Raw genomic sequence first — 25313 nt, forward strand, 5'->3', positions numbered from 1 at the left:
CACACACACACACATCGCTGCTGATCAGGAAACTAAACGCTTTCGTTTTGCTCTGTGTCTGTATTCTTTCTCGGTCTCGCGGAAACAACCTCTTACAGACACTTTTCATTATGGTTAAAGTTTCTTTTAACAAGGCTCTCGCCTTCAAGGACCCAAAGAAGGAAAATCTCATTCCTGATGTACAGGTACTGTAGTTACTAATAAATGTATATGTATATTTATTTCTATTGAATTCCGTAAGCGCATTTTAGTAATGTTACGTTCAATATTATCTCGTAATTAAGTCTTTTTGATAGAAAAGTCCAAGTATATGTGCACATTGATGTTATATTATCTTGAGAGAAGTATAGAGAGTGTCCCAAATGCAGAAGTAAATGTGTTTCTTTGTTCAGGTTTGCGTATCAAACTTTGATCAGGTTCAGTGAAAGTGTTAGAACATGGCTGACGGCCCAAAGTTTGTCAAAGATGGGCAATCACTTCTGTAATCACTAATACCCTGGTAAAAAGTTACTGCAGTTCTTTTGACCTCATTAAATTAATGATAAATTGAACAACCTGCCCTTTTATATAAAGAGTTGCCTTAATTAGTCTACAAAGAAAAGAAGTATGTCCCTTTTTTTACTTTTAATATATATATTAATTTTTTTTTATATAAATTTAATATATAATTATATTATTTTATTATTTTTTAACTTTAAATAATATTTGATATATTTAATTTATATGTTTTGGTAATCTAATTTATATATATATATATATATATAATGTGAGTGCTTTTCATGGGTTGTGAAAGACAGACGTGTTGAGACATGTTTAATATGTGCACTCCCAAACATGTTTATGATACAAGCAACTTTAAAGAAAATTGGTGTATTGCATAAGCAGCCAGAACTGCGAGCCAAGAATACAAAAGTTTGACCTCAACTTAAGTGTAGAAATAAAAACTATTCTACTGCTTGTCTATACCATTTGAATGTTGTTTTGATTTGATTTCCCTGCTGTATCTCATTTGTAGTGTCCTTGATTACGACAGAATTACGACAGCAAAAAAGAAAGAAAGAAACCAAAGTGTAAAATGCAAGCATAAATCATATGTAGCTACTGTAAATATAGTGCAGTTTATATGATTTCTGGTCAAGGCCATCAACATCTGCCTCCATGTACTCAATAAAGGGCTGTGTGGTTACATCAATGAGATAATGTGCAAAAAACAAACAAAAAACAAAAACCTTCCACTGCAGGATATCAAACTGGAATAACCTATTTTGAATATTTGGATTAAATAAATAGAGCACAATGAAACAAGGAGGTCTGAATGCTTTCAGTGGCACTGTATCACTCTCCCTCCTGCATTATAGCTATCTGTTTTTATCATTCTGATAGTGACTTAAATTCCCCTTCTGCTAGTCAAATAGAAACTGCTTGATTAACTTTCTCTTTCAATTCATGCTTGCGTGCAGTTATTGTTTGAGTGAAGAAGCATTTAAGTAGAATTTGATGATTTTTCCTCCTCATGACTTTTTGTAGAAGGTGCTGACACCAGACTGTTTTAATTCCTCTTGACCTGAAACCAGAAGAGATGCAGTGTGAATCTCACTTCTGTTTTTCTTTATTTTTTTGTTTTGTTTGTCTCAAAACTCCCATTTGTCATCATTTCTGTCTAAAATAGGCTTTGAATAGACTTTTTTTCCCCTGGGGTTTTCTGGGTTCATTTGTGGTGTGTCTCATGGCAGATAATATCTGCTGTCTGTGAGCTGTGTGTGAATGTCTACAGGGACACGACTGAAAGTTTAGGGTGCAGGTCAGGCTGGGGAGAGTCAGGCCCTAATGTAATCTATACTGTATATTGTAGATAGTGCTTAAAATCAGGCATTCATTTGAACAAAAAAATTGTTACAATTTAAATGAAAAAAACTTATTTTGATTCATTTTAAAATTATAATATACATCTTTGATGACAAAGCTGATTTTTTCAGCAGCCTTTCTTCCAGTCTTTAGTGTCATGTGGACCTTTAGAAATTACCATTTTAGATGTTCATAAACACTTATTATCAATGTTGAAAACAGTTGTGTTGCTTTATATGTTTGTGGAAACCGTGATGTTATTATTATTATCATTATTATTTTTTCAGGATTCTTTGATGAATAGAATTTATTTGAAATAAAAATCTTCCATAACATTATTACTGTCACTTTTGATCAATTTAATGAATAATTGCTGAATAAATGTATTAATTACTTTCAAACAGTTGTTTGTATCTGTCTGTCTATATATTAAGTAATTGTTTAAATGTAATGTAACTGTCATTTCTTTGCAGGATCCTGAGGCAGCGGTGTTGGTGCGTCCGCAGTCTAAGGTGTGGTGCTGGTGCTTCTGTCTGGGATTGGCTCTCATCCTCTCTGGTGTAGTGATGGGAGGAGCCTTCCTGTATAGATACTATGTGCTTGAGGTGAGATAATTGATGTAACCATAGTGATATCAAAATCAAAACATCATGACATCTAACTTGTCATCTTGCATTGATGTTTATCTTCACCTTACTTCCTTTCTATAACATTAACTTCATAATCAGTCTGAGCCTTGAAGATTGCCAGAAAACTGGCAATCAAGGTGGAGTATGCAGTTTAGATATGTAATCAGGAGAGAAAGTTGATAACTTGACTTTACTTTGTTACAGGTTCAGGGGATCATGGATGGCAGAGTGGATGAGAGGAAGGATGGACATAACTTTTTGCAAATGGTGAGTATAAAGGTAATCCTGACCAGAGATCGGACCAGACAATGGTGAGATGAGGTGTGTGCTTTTGTAGCAGTCCTAATTAGGGATATGCCGGTATCAAATTTTCCTGTTGCGATTAATTGATAATGCTTTTGTCACAGTATTAGAATTTAGCTTCAAAAAAGTGGTTATAATACAGTATAACAGGTTAAATAATTTTTTTCTTATAACAAAAATAATTGAACATTTAAATACAATAAAGCAATACAGAAAAAATATATAAAGTTAAAAGTTTTACACATTTAAGTGCAAAAGAACTATAAAGGCCAATAGGTATCAATTTACAATAAGACCTCATTAGTTAACCTTAGTTAATGCATTAACATGCAAGGCAAGGCAAGTTTATTTATATAGCACATTTTGTACACAATGGTAATTCAAAGTGCTTTACATAAAAGAAAGTAAACCACAAAAATAAAACAAGCTATTTAAGTACTTTGAAAATGATTACACTGCAATACATAAAATAAAGTGTAATCAGTTTGGACATTGCATAGTGCTCATTCAATAAATGCACAGCTAAACAATGAGCAATAGCTACATTTGCTATAGAAGTTATTAATCTTTGTTAAAAAAATACAAGTCTTAGTTCATGTTAGCTCATTAAATAACAGTTGCAACTTTCAGTTTTAACAATGTGTTATTAAATATTGGAATACCTAAGGTTAATGAATGTTCAGAAGAATTTTTCATTGGCAGTTTGTTAACTAATGAAGCCCTAATGTAAAGTGTTAATGAACAATAAAGAATCAAAACACTTTCAAACAATATCTAGGGCATGTTGTTGTAGTTTGAAAATAAATAGCCTATTAAGTCTAAATATTTAAGTATTTGGCCCTGTGATGAACACCATAGCAAATCCACAGATCTAAATGGCTATTTAAAATTATTTAAATATGGTTTAGAAAGTAGCAGCTGCTTTATTTATGGGGTTTACAGGGTAAGGGCTGCATTTTAGCGCCATCTGCTGTCAGAGAGTAAATGTGCTTTCATTCAGCGTCTCTCACGTGTTCCTCAATGTGCTTCTCTTACCTGCTTGTTTACATCAGAGCACATGCTTCTTTCAAGCAGCATACAGTGGCGTTGTGCATTTTGACCAGTTGATGGGAAAATTATTCTTAAAATGCATTCCAAAGTCTGAATAATTTGTAATATATAATTATTCAAGGTATTTAGAAGTGTCCACGATAACAATATCGTGCATATTCATTACCGTGATATATCGCATTACCGAATACCAGCACAAGTCTAGTCCTAATGAGTGAGCTGGACGAGTAACAAGTATGTGTGATCAGAATTCTGGTAAGGGTGACCACTGTGATTGGCTGATGTTGGAGCCTGGCAACTCTGTGGCTGCTCCCAGGAACCGAGGACCTGGATGTTGTGGTAGTCGACCTCTTCCTCTGGGCCAAGGATGATTAGGGTGAGGGTCGTGGAAGGCTATGAGCAGGGCTGGATCGAGGATATCGTCTCTGGGGACCCATGATCATTCCTCTGGGCCATTACCTTCCCAGTCGACCAGATACTAAAATCTGTGCTGTTGATAAGTGTCCGGGTTGATCTGTCGGGTGATGGTGAAGGGTCCAATGTATCTGTGACAAAGCTTCTTTCATGCCAGGCACATCCTGATGTCTCTGGTGGATAGCCAATCCTTCTCTCCAGACCGGAAAGTTGGACTATCCATCCATCCATCCATCGGATGTCCGCCTGGATCCGTTGGCTTCCCACTGCCCGCATCACAGACCCTCTCGCGCTCACTTGGAACCACAAGTCAACAGATGGGACATCTGATGGTTCCCTGGACCACGGGAACAAAGGTGGCTGCTAAACAAGCACACACTGCAAAGGGAGTGAAGTCCAGTGGCAGGCTGATGAAGGGAGTTCTAAGCGTACTTTGTCCAGTCTAGGAACTGGTTCCAAGAGTTCTGGCAGCCATGGCAGAAGGTTCATAGGAAAGGTCCAAATTCCTGGATATTTCTCTTTGTCTGCCCATTCGACTGGGGATGGTATCAGGATGTGAGACTCACAGTCACACCTAGGAGGGTGAAGAAACCTTTCCATACTTTTGACATAAACTAGGGACCCCGATCTGATACTATGTCCTCAGGAATCCCAAAGTATCCAAAGACATGTTGCAAGAGGAAAGCCCTGTAAGAAGCAGCAGACCACATGATTTGGAAAATCGATCAATGACAACAAGAATACATGCATTACCATCAGAGGGGGGCAGGTCCGTGATAAAGTCCACTCATAGGTGTGATCATGGGCGAGTGGGAATGGGCAGCGGATGAAGCTTGCCTGTTGGTAGATGGTGTGGGCTCTTTCGAGTCAGAGCAGCCTAGAACAAACCTTCTCACATCTAGTGCCAGAGTGCCATAGGACAACAGATCCTTCTGCAGTGAGAGAGTGCTATTGGCCCCTGGGTGGACAGTGCCCAGTGATATGTGAGCAGAGTGGATGAGTGGGGTGCGCTGTGATCTGTGAAACCCCAGCAGAGTGTTATTGGAGGAGGTGGTTAGTTCCTGTGACCACTGGATGGGACTCAAAATCAATCCTCTGTGATGGGAGAGGGCACCTGCTTTAACAGTCTTTGTATCTGGACGATACGAATTGTAGATCGAGAACACTGGAGACATGAAAAACCATCTCCCACTTCGTAGAAGTGAGCAAAATTAGGCACAAGTCAATATGAAAAGGGCATATGACTTGCCTTCATCCTCAAAAATACAGATTTTTTTCAAACAGCAGGAAATCTATGGATCTGTACTTGTAAATTCATTCTGCATCATGATTCGTTTTGCTTTTGTTTTTTGTTTTTTTCACTATTATATTGTTAGGCTTGACACGTTAACCTTCCACAACAAACAAATTACAAAGTAAATTTTTTTGGTACCAAACTGCTCTTTGAAATGTTGTTGCCAATGTGTGTTAATGCTTTATGTATTTCTAACACACAGGAGTATCAGGATATTGTCTGTGATATGGAGTACTTTGAGGAAGACTTTGATGAGGAGGTGGACGTTGAGGCTCCGCTGATGCTGCTTGAAGAGAATGTGAGCTTTTTCGAAGACGATGAGGTGGAGCTCATCAAAGTACCACTCCCCGAATTCAAAAACAGCGATCCAGCTGGCATCCTGCATGACTTCTCCATGGTACAGAAATGCACACACACACTCACACACACATGCACAGAGTTTAGTCATAACCACCACTGACATATAATCATCCACGCTGCTGTATTCATATTCATTATAAATTTAGAAGGGATGGACTGATTTTCAGAAATTTTCAGTTTCTGAGATTATAGGTTGCAAAATGAATATTCATGAGTTTCCCGTTTCGTGTTAAAGTGACTCTGAAAATTTAAGTGCATTAGTGAAATATTATTATATTTGATTGATATGTACTTCCCAGATCACAGAAACCGTTTTAGTTAAAATTTTTGAGTTTGTGTTATTTTTTTTTTTTTACTTTAAAGTATTCCTCAAGGCTGCATTGAATTTATCAAAATTGACAGTAAAGACATTGAATGTAACATCACAGGAATAAATAACATTTTCAAATGTATTCAAATGGAAAAATTTTATATTGTAATATTAATTCACATTACTATTTTTACTGTATTTTTGGTTAAATACATGCACAAGAGACTTCTTTCAAAAACATCTTACCAGCCCCAAACTATTGAATGGTTGTACAGTTATTGTACACTTACTGTCACAAATACTAATTACATAATAATGATTGGTTGATTTTCACTGCGAAACAACATAAAAATTCTACAAACATCACAGTTTTTTTTTTTTTCAAAAACCTCATTACAGGAGAATTAATTTGGGTTTGTCAATGACTAATTCTTTCATTTTTACTTTTGGTCCTCTCTCAATCTTGAATATTTAGTTCCGGCTTTCATTATAATACTAAAATAATTTTCTCAGTTTTAAACAATCTGTCTGTTTCCATGTCTATAACCTTGTGTGTCATTCTGTGCTGTCAGAAACTGACTGCTTATCTCGACCTGAATCTGGACAAATGCTACATCATCACCCTGAACACCTCTATCGTCATGCCGCCCAGAGATTTCCAAGAGTTCCTGGTCAACATCAAGGTAAACAGCCACATTTAATAACAGGAGATGCTTTGAATTCGTGCCAATAAGTGGTTCTTGTGTTGACGTGGATGTGTTTTTCACACAAATGCATTTCAGACGTTAGGTTTACGTTTTCTGTGTGTTTTGCAGGCAGGAATGTATCTTCCTCAGACGTACCTTATGCGAGAAGAGATGATAGTTACTGAGAGGCTGGACAGCACCAGTGATCTGGGCTATTACATCAATGACCTGTGCAAAGACAAAGACACGTACAGACTCCAGCGCCGAGACATCATACTGGGTAAGTGGACACAAACAGACCATTTGATAAGACCTTGTTTACAGTAAACGGTGGTTACGTTTTTCCACTTTCGCAGTGGATCTTGTTTTCAAGTTTTAAGCACAAATATGTGCATAAGTTAAAGAGGTGCGCAGTATTTCCTCTCATGTTAACCCTGCATTTGAGGTTTTATATACTTTCAAACTTCTGAAAGCTGAATGCTCCACTGCAGGTATGCAGAAACGTGAAGCTCTGAACTGCCACAAGATCCGCCATTTTGAAAACAAGTTTGTTGTGGAGACTTTGATCTGTGAGCCATGAAGAACATGAATCTCTGACGAAGCAGCAGATCTTCAACTCTTCCTTTAATTCGGTGAAAAGCTTTTCTATTGTAGGCCTTTTTTTCACATAAATGTTTTTTTTAATCTAAAATGTGAAATTGCCTTTTCTGCACAAAGAGGTGTATTATGTTTGAGTATACATGTAATATGTGTCTTATGCTTTTTTAAGAATATTAGACTTAATAAAGGAACATATTGCACACAAGAGCAAAAAGTGATTAACTATGGTGATTTTAGCCTATATAGAAGTCCAATCAGAGTTTAAGACAGAAAGTAATTTAAGCATTAATCATTTATTCCCATGAGCTTGCTGAAAAATGTATATTTTTCTGTATCCTTAACATTTGCATCATCTACTGTACTTAATTTTGATACTATATAAAAGGTATTCTTGAATTTGCATATATTTTGTCTTAAATGAGATGGATAACCATACAAACAGAACTCTTTCTGTAAAATGACTACAAATATTCCAATCTGAAATGACTTTTTGTTATTTGCTAATTTGTATATATGATAAAATAAGATCCTAAACTTTTTACTCCTCTCTTTAAACACAAGCTTTTAAACTCCATATAAGAAACAAAAAATAAACAGAAAAACCATACCAAATGTTTTTGCCATGCTTATGTGATATTTTGTTAGGTTTGTCATTATACACTACTATTCAATTTTTTTTTTTTTTTTTTTTTTTGTAATTTTGATCAAATAAATGCAAAATAAAAGCCTAAAAGTCTTTTTAAAAATTTGACTGACCCCAAACTTTTGAATGGTAGTGTAAGTCAAATGTAAAGCAAGCGGAGTTCGGAAAAGAGTAAATGTCATAACGGAGTGATAAGGTTAATAGGTCTTTGGGGTGGGTCATCATATATCCTTCAAATTCTGTTCCTGGTTGCTCAGACGATCATTGTTTATTCAGTTAATATGCTTTGTGTATGGTCATTAGTTGAAGGTGATGTTAAAATATTTAATCTTATCCTAGCTTAATATGCAGAAACAATTATAAGCAAGCAATTAGTAGGTTTATTCCTGACTGTATGGCCTTGTAAGAATATCAGCATTGCCAGAGAATAGCATTTTCAGGCAATTCCAGATTTTCAGCAGGTACGACTCAAAGACCTCCATGAGTAAAGATGGCAGGAAGCAGGTCACATACTTCTGAGGAACCTGCCAGCCAAACTAGCACCTTCCTCCTGGCACAATGGCCCGAAGAGCTCACTTGCCCCCTCTGGTGTTTAAAGCCCATTCTTGCATTGTTAACTTCAAATTAACCAAAAAATAAAAGACAAAAACACCAGGAACTAATCATACTAAACACCACTCACTCATCAGCTGACCACAGTAATGCACCCTGAATTGTTCAAATGACTTTTAAAGATCTGTCATGTCCACACTATGCTCATGAAGAAGACCTTATATACTTTTCTCTAAACATAGTAAGAATAAAACATGCATGTCCTAAGTATCATAACTTAAAACTATTGTACTTATTTACAGTTAACTAAATGCAAATGACTGCCAGCTGTGGTGGTATATTCACTCATTTCATTAAAAAGGCCATTTAAAAAGGGGAAATTTATTTGAAGACACTGGACTGAGGATGTATAAATTTTAGCATTCATAAACAAGATGGCTGACAGTATTTGTGACCTGTAGTTTACTTTCAATACAACACCAGTCAGAGCCCTGAACAGCTCCTTTCACACTGGTTAACCAGCAATGGCGAAATACAAACGAGGGTTCTGCTGACTCCATCAGAAGAGCAGAAAGTAAATGCCTAATTCAAGGTCTTCTGCTTGAATTCCTAAGGCGCTTCACATAAGCACATTCTGATGGAGGCCATTGGTCTTCAGAATTAACATTGGTAAGACAAAGAGAGGAAGTCAAGGAAATAAACCATTTCAAAATGGTCCACATTTCAAGGGAAGATCACCGCTTCTGAAAGTACACATCTGTGAAACCAAATTCAGTTTTCTTCTTCCTAAAAAGAAAAAAATCACAAAGCATGGCATACTAGCTGTGTCTGCATTTTGTGGTCACAAAATTGGATTTATTTGTACGAGATACAAAAATGTAAACATTGCAAAATAAATAGTTAAAACAAGTGACGCAGGACCAATATTCATGCTCATGATCCCGACATGAACTGATGCACTTGTCTTGCTTGCATTTTCAAGTGCAAAAGCATGATGACCAAAAAAAAATAAAAGTAAAAAAAAAATAATCTAGGATTCAAGTAACAGAAATGACAGACTAATGATACAAATATACTATTTTACAAGGTAGTGATAATTCCCAATTTTACAAAATGTACATTTATAATATTGACAAATTTCTCTTAATATTTTGATATGCTGTTATTGGGTATAAGTCTGTGTGGAAGTGCACAGCTCTTAGCACTGAAGTCTTTGTGTTTGTGGATGGGCTATGTGACCTCCATGGCGACTGTGGTCTCTGATAATCCGTTGAGAGTCAGTCTCTCTGGTTCGTGATTCTCCCTGCAATAACAATATAACATGATTTATTATTGTTATTACCATTTAAAATTTTATTATTTAAAATGTTCATTCTATATTTGAAATTTAAAGATATACACTACAATGTCTTTACTGTCAATTTAGATGTTTTTTATTTCTTCTCAAATTAAAAATGATCTCTGAACTTTCAACTCAAAAAACTAAGAAAGAACAATTTTTTTTATTTTTTAAACCAAAACCAAAACATAATCACCATTACCAGAAGAAAAAGAAAAAGAAGAAACATTTTTACTACATATTTTTTATTCTAAAAATTTTTTAGATATTCAGATTTTTCATCCCACCCCCACCACCAAAAAAAGAAAAAGGAAAATAACTTAAATGATAAGCGCTGTGTCTCAGTACCGACCTGGCAATGTCGATGGCACTAGTGGGGGTGACTTTGGGTACCCGGTCCAGACTGCTAGCAACACTGGCCAGCTTTAAGGCTGAGGGTGAAGGGGCGCACAGGCGTGCACTGTGGTGCGTGTGGGCAGGAGATACAGCGCTCACGGTACTCAGGTGCCCATGGCCGTGAGGCAGAGACTGAGGGACGGGCAGCTGTGTGCTAGATGCATTCGTCATACGTAGTAAAGAGCCTGACTCACCACCACCTCCACTCTGTGCAGAACGGTTCATTTTTGCTTGCCTAAAGTTTCCTGCAGGAGACAGAAGAATCATTTAAATATGATCAGCTTTCTTTAAATTAACCACCAAACAATGATTTTGACATAAGTCTCCAAATAAATTCAGGTCTCATTAACCATTTTGCTATTATTCCCCACAAAGTTCTATAAAAGTTTATGGTTTTAAAATATCTGGACCAAAATATTCCCAAGAACTAGTGAAACAGACACATTTTCATGTAATGATTCTTTTATATTTTAATGCCTCTGCTCAATCTCCCTTCCTTCCTGAAGCATCACTCGCCTGAATTGGGAAGAACACCATTGACACTAGCAATCTGTGGCCTGTTTTCATTGTTAGGAGTGTTGACCACAGCAGAGGCAGCAAAGTGTGCACTAGCTGAGTCCAGAGTCTTAGACGTGCAGTCAGATGAGACTGTGTTCTGTGGAAAAATAAATAATTTTATATATGTAATTTAAAAAAAAAAATTCTCAATGAATTCATAATTACAGAACAGAATGGGAGTGAGGTTTAGCCCCATAATGCCAGTCATTTGTTCTGCGTATATACTCACAGGGAGGTGTGTGTGCAGTTCTGGTGCTGTCGAGTTCTGCTGGAGTTCTTGCTGCTGTAACTGTTTGTGCATCTGAACCAGCTGCTGCTGATGGGAGTGAAACTGCTCTTCTGTGAATCCACCTGCATGTGCAAGAATATGGAGGGTAAATTGGGGCAGTCGTGGCCTAATGGTTAGAGAGTCAGACTTGTACACGGGTTTGAGTTTCAGCAGGGAATGTAAGTGGGGGGAGTGAATGACCAGCTCTCTTTTCCACCCTCAATACGGATACCCACAACTGAGGTGAGACCCTTGAGCAAGGTACTGAACCCTCAACTGCTCCCCAGGGGCCGCAGCAAAAAATGGCTGCACACTGCTCCGGGTGTATGTTCACGGTGTGTGTGTGTTTGTTCACTACTTACTGCTGTGTGTGTGTGCACTTGGATGGGTTAAATGCAAAGCACGAATTCTGAGTATAGGACACCATACTTGGCCAAACGTCACTTTTACTTATAGATTTAAGGGACTTTAAAGGAACACTCCACTTTTTTTGAAAATAGACTCATTTTCCAACTCCCCTAGAGTTAAACAGTTGAGTTTTACTGTTTTCGAGTCCATTCAGCCGATCTCTGGGTCTGGCGGTAGCACTTTTAGCTTAGCTTAGCAAATGATCATTGAATCTGATTAGACCGTGAGCATCTCGCTCAAAATAGACCAAAGAGTTTCAATATTTTTCCCATTTAAAACTTGACTCTTCTGTAGTTACGTCATATACTAAGACCGACGGAAAATGAAAAGTTGGGATTTTCTAGGCCGATATGGCTAGGAACTATACTCTCATTCTGGTGTAAAATTCAAGGAACTTTGCTACCATGGGTGCAGCAGGCACAATTATATTACGCAGCACCTGAAAATAGTCCCAGCTAGGTAACTTCAGAGTAAACCAGTGCTTAAACTACTTTTTTGTTTTCCCAGATTAATTACAGTTTAATACTTTTACTTTAAGTAACATGTAAGCATAAAACAAAATGGACATAAACTAGCATTTGCTATGGCTTATGTCTTTGTCTGAATATTCGTTTACAGGTAAACTATTTACATAAACACATTGATAGTCCAAGACACAACTGAATGTATGAAAGTAATGTAGCTGCGTTATTGCCAGAAAAACCTTAAACATGCTCTGCATTCAGACTTCATCCACTAACTGACAACCACCAAGAGCTGTGAGTTTTATGCATATTACGCTCTTGTATCAGGGTTGTGCAGAAATAATCAAAATCAACTGGCAAGCCACGTTAAAAATGATTGACAGGCTGGATTTGTTGAAAACCCCTGGAATAAACTGACAGTTATAATTTAGTTGATTGACCTTCTGAATCCTGTTCAGCTCAGATGCCTCACCTGACACACTGTTAGAGAGAGGCGTCGCTCCACCTTTTTCCACCTGCGGAGTCCCTTTCTTGTCTTCACACCTTGAGTTATCCTGTAGCGGCCGAAGGTGGAAAAACTTCCACCTGCAGGCCTGGATGTCACTCAGGAGTTGAGTCAGCGAGCGCTGAGGGCTTAATTTGGAGTTGTGAGAGTTTGTATTTGCGTGGACGGGGAGGTCAGGCACAACAGAGTCAGCAGATGGATAAAACATGTCAGGGTCCAGATGCCTGAGGGCACGGTCCAGATCTGACGAGGTGCGATCCAAAACAACCCTGATGGAATACAACAGAGTGCTTTTAGATAATGTGGTACAATCTGCACTGATCATTAGGGAGTAGCTTCATGAACACTTCTATTTAATCTGGACTAAATAAATTCACACTACACATCATGTCTACAGTGACTCACACATCAGTACAGGAAACAGATTTATATTTATTTTATAAAAGATAACTTAGGAGAAATAAATAGAAGTATGTAAATAGACACTGTAAATAGAAGTATGTTGTACCTGCCACCTCTGCCCACCCTCCCGCGTGCCACTGCAATACAGCGTCTGGGCACGGACAGGGCAGTGAGACAGTTGCGCTGCCATAGTCGGTCCTGACCCTTCTGCTGCCAGTGAGGAGAGCAGCTCTGATCCACCAGTGGCTGAGGACACACAACACACATTTAACAATGGCAAAGGAAATGACCAAAGCACCACAGAGCCAAATACACTGAACAAAATTATAAACACAACACTTTTGTTTTGCCCCCATTTTTCATGAGCTGAACTCAAAGATCTAAGACTTTTTTCTATGTACACAAAAGGCCCATTTCTCTCAAATATTGTTTAAAAATCTGTCTAAATCTGTGTTAGTGAGCACTTCTTCTTTGCTGAGATAATCCATCCACCTCACAGGTGTGGAATATTGCACAGGTGTGCCTTAGGCTGGCCGCAATAAAAGGCCACTTTAAAATGTGCAGTTTTATCACACAGCACAATGCCACAGATGTCGCAAGTTTTGAGGGAGTGTGCAATTGGTATGCTGACTGCAGGAATGTCCACCAGAGCTGTTGCCCGTGATTGAATGTTCATTTCTCTACCATAAGCCATCTCCAAAGGTGTTTCAGAGAATTTGGCAGTACATCCAACTGGCCTCACAACCACAGACCATGTGTAACCACACCAGCCCGGGACCTCCACATCCAGTATTTTCACCTCCAAGATCATCTGAGACCAGCCACCCGGACAGCTGCTGTAACAATCGGTTTGCATAAACAAAGAATTTCTGCACAAACTGTCAGAAACCGTCTCAGGGAAGCTCATCTGCATGCTCGTCGTCCTCATCGGGGTCTCGACCTGACTGCAGTTCGTCTTTGTAACAGACTTGAGTGGGGAAATGCTCACATTCGATGGCATCTGGCACTTTGGAGAGGTGTTCTCTTCACGGATGAATCCCGGTTTTCACTGTACAGGGCAGATGGCAAGACAGTGTGTATGGCGTCGTGTGGGTGAACGGTTTGCTGATGTCAATCTTGTGGATCAAGTGGCCCATGGTGGAGGTGGGGTTATGGTATGGGCAGGCATATGTTATGGATAGTGGTTGACCAATATATCGCCATGGCCGATATATCGGCCGATATTTGGCATTTTTTAAATATCGGCATCGGCCAATATGTTTTTCTGCTTGGCCAATGTGTTCGAGGCACTTTTATTTTGATGGCGCTGAGAAAGGCAGCACCTGAGCACACAGTGCTCACATTCTCCCTCTTGTTTGCTGTCGTTGTTAACAGTTCTGTCTAAATACGGATAGAAGTCTGTCTAATAATCAGATAGAACAGTTAAACAAAGGAATTAATGTATACAAAATGTATTATGATTGCTTTTATATTATTAGTAAAAGAAAGGCAAACATTATAATACTTTCTCGTTTGCTGTCAGCATTAAGCAAATACGCATTTATATGATTTAAACAAATCTTTGATTGACTAATTAAAAATTAATCCAACAAAACTTCTAAACCTCTACGAATCCAGCTGTGAGATCTTGTGAAGTGTGCATGTGTATCCAGCATGATTGCGTGTTCTCTGTGTGACGGTTGGTCCGTCTGAATTGAAAGCTTTAAACTTTAAACTTGTGATTTCAAATTATGCTGCACTTTATGCATTTGCCCACTGTCATATTCATGTGCTGTATGTAAAATGAGTGTTACCGTTGCTTTATTAGAAAAATATGATTCCCAATGCACACAAACTTCACAGAATAGGGCTGTGCAATTTGGGGAAAATATTTACTTACTTATATAATATATTTTTATTAAATATTTATTTATTTGTGAAAAATGCTTTGTCATTTAAAGTATAAGTATGTTTATTTTACACATCTATTTTTTAATCCATTGATGATCAAATGAGTCAAATTATTTCACATTTCTTAAATATTAATAAAAAAAATAATAATTATATCGGCCCCCCTGCTTTCCAAGATATCGGCATCGGCAGTCAAAAAAACAATATCGGTCGACTACTAGTTATGGACAACGAACACAGGTGCATTTTATTGATGGCATTTTGAATGCACAGAGATACCCTGACGAGATCCTGAGGCCCATTGTTGTGCCATTCATCCACAACCATTACCTCATGTTGCAGCATGATAATGCACGGCCACATGTTGCAAGGATCTGTACACAATTCCTGGAAGCTGAAAACATCCCAGTTCTTGCATGGCCAGCATACTCACCGGACATGTCACCCATTGAGCATGTTTGGGATGCTCTGGATCGGCGTAAACGACAGCGTATTCCAGTTCCTGCCAATATCCAGCAACTTCGAACAGCCATTGAAGAGGAGTGGACCAACATTTCTCAGGCCCCAATCAACAATCACAATCAACCCCCCCGACCCCCAATACAGTAAACTGCACATTTTAGAGTGGCCTTTTATTGTGGCCAGCCTAAGGCACACCTGTGCAATAATCATGCTGTCTAATCAGCATCTTGATATGCCACACCTGTGAGGTGGATGGATTATCTCTGCAAAGGAGAAGTGCTCACTAACACAGATTTAGACAGATTTGTGAACAATATTTGAGAGAAACAGGCCTTTTGTGGACATAGATAAAAGTCTTAGATCTTTGAGTTCAGCTCATGAAAAATGGGAGCAAAAACAAAAGGTTTGCGTTTATAATTTTGTTCAGTGAAATATGCTACTCTGTCACTATTAAAGTGAGTATTGCATAGTCTATGGCAGGTTGGAACATTTAGCTATGAAGTTTTTTTATTAGTTACATGTTATTCACACGCACCAAAGCAAAGCAGCAGTATTGGCCAAATGCTCTATTTACATGTTAAGACAAAAAAACACACTCCACTTTGTCTTATGATCCACATGTATGAGAGGGTTCATTACTGCGAATCAGTTTCAATACGTTCAAAACAATGATCTGACGTCATTAGAAATCACACTTGTTCTCAAACGTCCTCAAGAAGCATTTTCTCATGCTTAATGTTAACAATATGCACATATAAATAAGGATACAATTATTAAAAAATAATATAAAACATTTATTTGTGCTTATTTTGATAAGCAGTCGCGTTCACAACAGACCCGGAAGAGAAGAAAATGCTTAATAAAGTCGTATTTATGCTTCAATAAATTCTAACGGACCCTCTGATGTCACATGGACTACTTTGATGATGTTTTTATTACCTTTCTGGACATGGACAGTATACCGAACATACATTCTCAATGGAGGAACAGAAAGCTCTCGGACTAAATCTAAAATATCTTAAACTGTGTTCCGAAGATGAACGGAGGTCTTACGGGTTTGGAACGACATGAGGGTGAGTCATTAATGACATAATTTTCATTTTTGGCTGAACTAACCCTTTAATATTCTGCATTGTTGTCTGTCCTGTTCGCGCTGCGCGCTGAAGAGATAATCACCGTAGTACTACAATGAAACGCTTCAATGCAGCGCAACTTAACAAAATGCATCTTATACAAGATAAATATTATATCCACGATATATATATAAACAGGCTGAAATGTTTTGAAATCACTTGTACTCTACCTGATCGAAAAAATCCAGTCTTTCACTCACTCACTTAAATCCCTGCCGCCAAGATGCTCCTCTGTCAGTCACAGATTATGGAAAGTGAAACTTAAGTCTATAGAGGTGGTTGGATTTATTCACGCATGTTAAAATATTTATTTGAAGCTTCTTTCTTTTCAGATTCTTATTTACAGCATGATTTTAATAGGCTGTATATTAACTTATTGGGAGAAAACCAGTAGTTCTATGTGAAATCAGATATTTGAGCACCCCCACATAGCCAAAATTTCATGATCATATCACCCCGCGAATATTTGACTGTGAGATTAGTAGTCGAATCAAGCTCCTCCTATTGAAGCATCGAATCTACGACTATTCAGGGTCACCCCTACTTAAAATTATTTAAAATACAACAAAACAAGCACATAAATAAGCTAAATGTTTATTTGTTTCTTTTTTATTGCTTTTGTGGATATTTTCTTGGCAGGAAAACTTTTAGTAACTTTTAGTAATTTTTAGTAAAAAAATATTAATTTCTTATAAATCTATTTTTGCTACATAAATCACAAATTTCTCATCTTAATTTAACTTGAAAAGACAACTCCCTTTTATGATCCAGGATTCACAGTCTTGGACAATCAGGATATATGATGTAGCCTAATTTTAGTGTGATTTGTAGATCTGGAAAAATCATGTAAATTATTAAAATCTTAAAACTTTACGGGCATTTTTTTTAAGAACATATATTTCACCAGTTAAAAATCTCTAAATTATTTGCTTGTACGAAGTTAAAAGTATTTTTAAAAATCCTTATGCAGTAAATCACAAACAATTGGAAGAGTCATGTAAATTCACTGGTTAAAATAATCTGCATCTAAAAGTTTTGGAATCCTAAAATGTAATTAATTATTTGAATTACTTTTTTTTTACATTTTTATTTTGTTTATTTACACAAACTATAGTAAAAGTGACCATGGATAAAAACAAGTTTTGAAAACAAACTAGGACTGCGGGGAGAACCACTGCTTTGAGCCATGTCAGGGCACCTTAAATATCAAGATACAATTTTTCAGCTCTAACTGGCACAGTAGCAGCCTTCTTTAATGGTCTACAGCCAGCATTGATGAAAATGGGAAACTCACTGCGTGGTAACTGCAGCCATCTTTCCGTCTGAAGGCAAAGATTCCATCAGGATCATTCTCCTCATCTGGCTCTGAAGCTGGAGACCAGAGGAAAAAGGAAAAACAAAAGACATAATTAACATCTTTTCAGTAAAACCTTTAAATATGACATCTACATGAGCATGTGTTGCCAATAGGGCTGGTGCGAATATTATTTTTTGAGCTTCAAAGCTTCGGTAGTAATCAACACAGAATATTCGAAGCTTCGGAGGGAGGACGCTGAACATATTCTTCTAACACTGTGTCTACACCGGAAGCGAGTGGTGCAAAATACAATAGAACCTATTATGCTGTCTACACTGGATGCGGTGCACGCGGCTGACATATTCCCGACAGTAAACTGCTGCTGCGTTCTATTTATGACGTACTGACACAAATTTCAAATGATTTTCAACTGTCGCATTGTCGCGTCCAGTTTAGACAGACTTTAGCAGTTGCAGCGTGGTGTAGACACGGTGTAATAAAGGCAGGAATCTCTGTGTGTTTGTCTGTTTGCATTTTTATTATGTTGAGAACGTTCAACCAATCAACGTCATGCATGGTGGGTGTGTTGCTGCGGACACAAGGGAGTGCAGTGTCACATTTTGGTGCAATATGGACACACGACACGTTTAGAATGAATAAACTTTTAATAAACTACAGAACAGCGCGAGCCAGAAGCGGCGAGCCTCACACGGGCAGGTCTGTTAAGAGCACACAGGTCTGTTAAGAGCAATAATTTTAATATAAACAAATTATTATTAGGCTGGGCTACTGTACGTTTTTTTTTTATGACTGCCGTATTCACAAGTATTTTCCAAGCAAATTAAGTTCACGTTTTTATTATATGTAAAATTACTGATTAACATGGCAGATAAAAGCAGCTTGTTTTTTTTTTTACTCCAACAATATACTATAGACGTACTACTTTAGTTCGCATATCTGGCACACTGCCTTTGTCTTGTCTTCACTTACTTTAAAGTGCTCCCACACAGCTAAGGTCTAGGCATTTTTGTCTTCTCTTGCAGATGAACTGAATCATGACGTTCACTCAGGTGCAATTCATATTTAAGGTCGAATGAGAATCGTTTCACGGGGGATTCCAGGTATTCGGAATTATTATTATTATTTTTTTTTAGAATAATCGAATCTCAAAATAAAAAAAAAATCTAATGCCAACCCACCGAACGATTTAAATATTTGAATATTCTGGTCCAGCCCTAGTTGCCAAACACTGAAATTTGCACTGACCAGCGGGTAATCCTCCTCTCCAGAACTGTGGAAGTCATATTGTTTAATGTCTGCCTTGTTGATGGTTTGCTGTCGCTCTGGCCGACCAGGCTGGTGAAATGTATCAAGTTTGGGCCTCTTGTTGTACTTTTTATGGGAACACACAAAGTCAAAGTAAGGTTCAGGCTTGACTGTGAAGGGATGGAGGTGTTTGGGCCCAGATTTGTGTGACTGAAGGAAAGAGAAGAAATAGTTTTATCATGAGCAGTGAGCATGTTCAAGCTATTTCTTGCACACAGATATTTCCTTACCTTAATTTTGCTCTCTGCCTTGTGTCGATTGCTCGTGGGTAAGGATATGGGCGCAGGGTAAATGGTTTTCTCTGCCAGAGGTACAGTGACTTCATTCAGAATCTCTCCTGAGAAGTCTCCAATTTGATATCTAAAAATATACAAAACATGGAGAAACAAGGGATAAAATCACTTTGCATTTTTCAAATGATTTAAAACTTAGTGAGACTGGTGATGAGAGAGATGAGTCACCTTACACACAACAACCGTTCTAGCAGTTAAGAGACACAAAACACAGCTTTATTTATATAGTGTATGTAACAACAGAAATCATCTCAAAGCAGCTTTATAAAAAGAGCAACGTTCACATACCTTTTCTCAAACACTTCCAGCGTCAGATGCAGAAGCTCTCGTTTACTCTTTTCTCTCTTCTTGATCATCTCCAGGATGCTCATGGTTCGGCTGAATTCTCTCCTCAGCTTCAGCATCTTCTCATAAGACACCTCGTCATTCTTGCGATTCTACAGAAATTGCAAGACACATAGACAGACGGTTCCAGTAGCTGTCAAAGTCTGTATCCAACTCACTGTTCTACTGATGGGAAAATGTATGAATTAAGAAACGTGCTGTAGAAAACAAATATATTACATATTGGTCACCCATTTAATTTTAGCTAAGAAAAGCTAGAACTGAATGCAGATGTCTTCAAAAAGCTGATTTAAATAAAAATAAAACTATTATTATACTATAAAATACTACTATTAAAATAAAACAAATGTGACATAAGGATGCCAGTATGACGTGCAAACATATTAAAAAATATTGCTCTTGGAAAGTAAGAACAAGTCTTGTCTGAATACCCTCTAACATTACTGTTCGAGGCATGCATGATAAAACACAAAGCACATGCATACCTTCCTAGTCTGCATCTTCTCTGTGCGACGCCTAAAGGCGACGTAAGCATCGTTGTTGGTGGAGCCATCCCTCTTCTCCTGCCTAATCTGAGGGATGAGCGATGGGCCCCGGCAGTTCTTCCTCTTCCTCACCCAGTAGTCATACACTGACTTCAACAGGTAGTCATCTTCATTTAGCAGCAGCTTGGCCTCCTGTAGAGTGACCAACTACACAACAATTATTGAGAGAGAGAGAGAGGGAGAGAGAGAGAGGGAGGGAGAGAGATGGGAATATGTGTGAATATAAGTGAAACATGAGAAGGTAAATTTGTAGATCTATAAAACTTTTAGATTAGTGTGTTATCACAACCCAGAAATGGGTCTCGGAGAGTAGGGGGAAAAAAATTATGCTGAATGCAAATAATAACTATATAATCAAGCATAGTTAGAATAACAAAATAAAAAGGCTTATCTTTGTCAATAAGCATACTTTTTATAAGAGTGGAGTTATTAAACAAAACATTACATAACATTTTGTTATTATTACACAAAACCATGTGTCAAATCAGAACCTATTATATTTAGGACCAAAATAATCTGTCACTTGGTAAAAGCTAGCTAAATCAGACAGGCGCTGTGACACCCTCATTCTTGCAAATTTTGAACAAAACAACACAGGCACAAAAATTAAAATAGAACACCAATTACTAGATTGAGGATAATGGTCTCTTTCGACTACAGTGTTTTCTCTGTGATGAATTACTGCCTAATGAGAGCATGAAACCATCAAAATTCAACTGGCATTTAGAAACACTCAAACTATAAAGACAGTACATCATTACTTCTGCTGTTGTTTATGCATTTACACCACTTTTCAAAGGTCTGGGGTCAGTACGTATGTTGCACCTAAAACATTCTTTTAAAAATGTTAAACCATCTTACAGACCCCAAACCTTTGTAATATTATAATGCAGTATTGCTTAACAACACTGTTACTTTCATACAAATCCGGTACCAAGCTGGGTTGCCACTTAATGTCCTATGTTATTACCTGGTTGGTGCTGGCTTTCTCTAACCGATCCATCATGGTCTCGAACTGCACAGGTTTGAGCTCCATTTTGCGATTGAGTCTGTTCAGTAAAGTCTCGTCCTCTGAGTCCATATCATAGTCAGGCAGCTCGTTATCCAGACCCAGAGCTGGTGCAGAGTAACAGGTACAAATCAGATTGAGATCCAAATTCAAATGACACTTCATTTGTTTATTTGAAACAAGAAATTAAAATATCCAGAAGTACTATCTTGAGGTAGAAGTTGAGAGTCACTCACGCTGGATGTGGATGAGCTGTTTGGGGATGCGGAACTCTCCTTTGTAAAGGCGGTCGTAATACGTGATGTTACTCTCTGCCTCTGGCACAGGGATGACCATACTCTCCTTCTTCTCCCTGAACACCTGCTGGGCAGAGATGGCCCTCTGGAGATGGTGCTCCTGAAACACACCGTGAGAGAGAGAGAGAGGATGTGTAAACCTTATTCTTCATTCACAGAGTGGGACAACTCAAACTTGTGAAAAGGTTACACCATATATGCCACAACAGTAAAGACTATCACCACAAAGTATTTCCATTAGCAAGTGAGGCCAGTTAGCCAAGCTGAAACTGATGTAGCTGGACTCAGCAATAAGAAAAAGTTCGAAACTCACAGAGATGGAAACAAGAATTGGCCAAGTATGACTTCTAATGCAGCTGAGAACAGCAACGTGATGAAACCCGCTGCAATGGCTTACACAGCTCGCAAGCATACAAATGAACTCCAAGTCGTTCCAATGACTTTTGGATTCATAAGAGAGTTACTGTGGTAGACAGTTCAATAATAGAAAGGTGAGCAGTTCATTATCAGGTAGGTGAGGAGAGCAAATGCAATCTGGAGCACATAACTCAAGTTTTTAACATGTACCTTGGTCTCTGTACTGTCTCTCTGTCCAACACAACCTCTTGATCATGCTGACAGTTCATACTTCTGTTTTAATAACTTCACAAATTAAATTAATCAAGTAGAAATCATGATGATCTGTTGAACATCTTTCAAAATAGCTCAAGATCATGACAGTTGTGTCAAGTGGTGTAACCAAGTAAATGCAATAAATTTACATTTTTGACAGAATGAGTACCATGATGTTTTCTTTACCAAATGGAAGGTTACTCGATTTGACCTGACCAAAACATTTGTTATTTCATAGACAGAAGAGGGTTCCAAGTTTTGTTTTTTTTGTTTTTTCAGTTTTATGTTTTTCTTGACATGACAACACCACCAATGCATTTTGCCTGTTGGTTACTAGGACTTTGACATTTTTCAAATTATATTACTATGTTAAAACTAAAATTCTTATTTTTTAAAGTAAATTTTAAATTAATAATAATAATAACAACGATAATAGCAATAATACAGCACATTTTAAACTATTAATAATAAAACACATCTCATTATACAACTCCATAAGAGATGGAATATACACACACAATATTATATTATTATTATTGTGTGTGTGTGTGTGTGTGTGTGTGTATTATATTATATATTATTATATATTATTGTGTGTGTGTGTGTATATGTCTCTCTCTCACACACACACACACACATATATATATAAAAGTAATAAAAGAACAATAGATTTTAAACTGATAACAACTAATAATATTTTATTACATTTAATAGTTTAATGAAATAATATTTTACATGTTTATTAGACTCTATATTAAAACTAAGTCCACTGAAGAATCAAACAGATGCAGGCTTCAAAAGCACGCCGTTCAGCTGATGTATTCCTGTCGTAACATACGTAAATCTCTAACGCATCTGCGCAAAAAGGTTGACGTCAATGCGCATTCACCACTACCAAATGTCTCACGTAAATAACCTTGCTCACGCCACTAGTGTAACAGATTTCCCGCAACTACGCAACTGTCGCAAATTTTACACGTAACCTAGAGCCTTACAACGGTGTTTGCGTATCCATTTGAGCAGATAATGGACTTACGTATTAAAACGTGCGTAAGTGATACGTGAATACCAACACCCTGCTATGCACCTGAACCTCATGAAAAATTATGGATTTAAAATAATTTACATACCGACTCCTCTTCCTTTTCCATCCCAGTTGGCATTTGCGGAACCGCTCGGTTGATGGAGACGCAGTCGGTGAGGTCCGGGAGGTCTTTATTACGGTAGATCGGCAGCGGTTTGGCGGCGTCTAGCGCTCGCGCGCGGAACGAGAGTTTACTCATTGTTTTCAGCGATCACAAACACACTAAACACGGATCATTCGGTACAAATACACACACGAGCCAACGGTTCTCTCCGCGGCCGCGCTCACTGACGTCCCTCCGATCGAAATCCGGCGGTTAAAGGCATCTCTGAGCGAGTTATGGTGTTTTTTCACGGGCTTTTTTTTCTCGGCTGGTGTGAAAACATGGCGGACATGATCCCGACAGCCCGCGCGACACTGCCAAAGAGCGTGAGCGGGAGCGCGCGTGTGTCGCTGCGCGCGCACCTCATGCAACATGCGTGCACAAGATATTACGACACACGGGCACGAGGGAGCACATGCGTGCATCGGAGAGCTGTCACATACATTAGAAGACATTATTACTCCCGCGATGATAACGTCTCTACATATGCCACGCAGGCAAAGATGGCCTACAATAAAAAAAATAATCAAATGAATGTTTTAATTGAAAATCCCATAGGGTATGGATCAACAATTTGTGTACATTTGGAAAAATGTCTAGAAGGACATTCTGCTGAACAACTGAATTGTTAAATAACAGTACAATCCATTGAACGCACTGTACCTCTATCCCACACAGACGTGTTTTCATTCCAAAAATTAAATTCACTGTAATCTGACTAAGATCTTGTCATGCTATTGCCACTAATGAGAGTAAAGAATTGGGCCTTCTTGGTTTACGAGATATAGGCTACAACTCATTTCAGTCCCATTAAATACAAGGCTACTTATTATGGATTATTCCTAAAAATTGAGATTATTTTTACTATGCTGTTTGCTAAATTTGAACCAGTGAAATGATCAAATGATCAAATTGTACTCCACACATTTTAATGTGATTATGGTTACTCTGCTATTGGGTGTTTTCACACTAACATAATCACAGTATTCAGTTGACGTAAGTTTCTTAAATAAATAACATCTTTCCTGATTAATGTGCAGTCTGATAGCAGGCGAGCAGCCTGCAGAGAGGAAAGTGTAGCATAGGGAGCTGCTTGGAAAAAGTTACCTGCGAAGACACAAATCATTTTTTTTAATGAGAGGAACAAGCAGAACTTAGAGTGCAAAAGCAATCATCTGTGAAATAATTGGACCATTTATGTTGTACGCTACTGTTCAAAAGTTTGGGGTTAAAAAGGGTTTCCTTTTTTTTTGTTTAAGAAATTAAACTGTTCAAAAGTTTGGGGTTAAAAAGGGTTTCCTTTTTTTTTGTTTAAGAAATTAATACTTTTATTCAGTAAGGATCCATTAAAGGGATACTCCACCCCAAAATGAAAATGTTGTCATTAATCACTTACACACTATATAATTCCAAACAGAAAAAGCTTTGTTCGTCTTCGGAACACAATTTAATATATTTTGGATGAAAACTGGGAGACTTGAGACTGTCCCATAGACTGCCAAGTAAATAGCAGTGTCAAGGTCCATAAAAGGTATGAAAGTCGTCGTCAGAATACTCAATCTGCCATCAGACGTGCAATCTGGGTTATATGAAGCGACGGGAATACTTTTTGTAAGCAAAGAAAACAAAAATAATGACTTTATTCAACAAGTTCTTTGACAACAGTCTCCTCTGTGTCTCTCTATATCACTGTATGCTGCGTATGCTCTTCTGCATCATCCACGCCACAAGGATGCACTGTTTTCTTTCAAATCAAAGCTAAATACACGTAGAAACAGTGTATCCTTGTGGCGCAGATGACACAGAAGAGCATACACAGCATACAGAGAGACACAGAGGAGACTGTTGTCATAGGAATTGTTGAATAAAGTCGTTATTTTTGTTTTCTTCGC

General features: G+C 37.8%; 2 protein-coding genes across 2 annotated transcripts; one reads left to right on the forward strand and one right to left on the reverse strand.

The window, feature by feature from the left end:
- LOC109102724 (integral membrane protein 2B-like) lies at window positions 1–8098 on the forward strand. The gene is made up of 7 exons (XM_042763731.1): window positions 1–185; window positions 2319–2450; window positions 2679–2741; window positions 5738–5932; window positions 6778–6888; window positions 7021–7171; window positions 7383–8098. Exons 1-7 carry the CDS (start codon window positions 111–113, stop codon window positions 7469–7471), a joined length of 816 nt encoding a protein of 271 aa, XP_042619665.1. The 5' UTR covers window positions 1–110; the 3' UTR covers window positions 7472–8098.
- On the reverse strand, window positions 7575–23762 carry LOC109102233 (enhancer of polycomb homolog 2-like). The gene is made up of 14 exons (XM_042763729.1): window positions 23365–23762; window positions 21563–21722; window positions 21288–21433; window positions 20258–20464; window positions 19716–19864; window positions 19365–19494; window positions 19075–19284; window positions 17806–17889; window positions 13133–13272; window positions 12592–12893; window positions 11209–11330; window positions 10938–11076; window positions 10378–10666; window positions 7575–9989 (listed from the first exon to the last, which is right to left on the reverse strand). The coding sequence occupies exons 1-14, from the start codon at window positions 23515–23517 to the stop codon at window positions 9917–9919; spliced, it is 2304 nt and encodes a 767-aa protein (XP_042619663.1). The 5' UTR covers window positions 23518–23762; the 3' UTR covers window positions 7575–9916.
- Window positions 23763–25313: the final 1551 nt, after the last annotated feature.

This window comes from Cyprinus carpio, chromosome A9 (assembly GCF_018340385.1).
Source record: "Cyprinus carpio isolate SPL01 chromosome A9, ASM1834038v1, whole genome shotgun sequence".
NCBI lineage: Eukaryota > Metazoa > Chordata > Actinopteri > Cypriniformes > Cyprinidae > Cyprinus > Cyprinus carpio.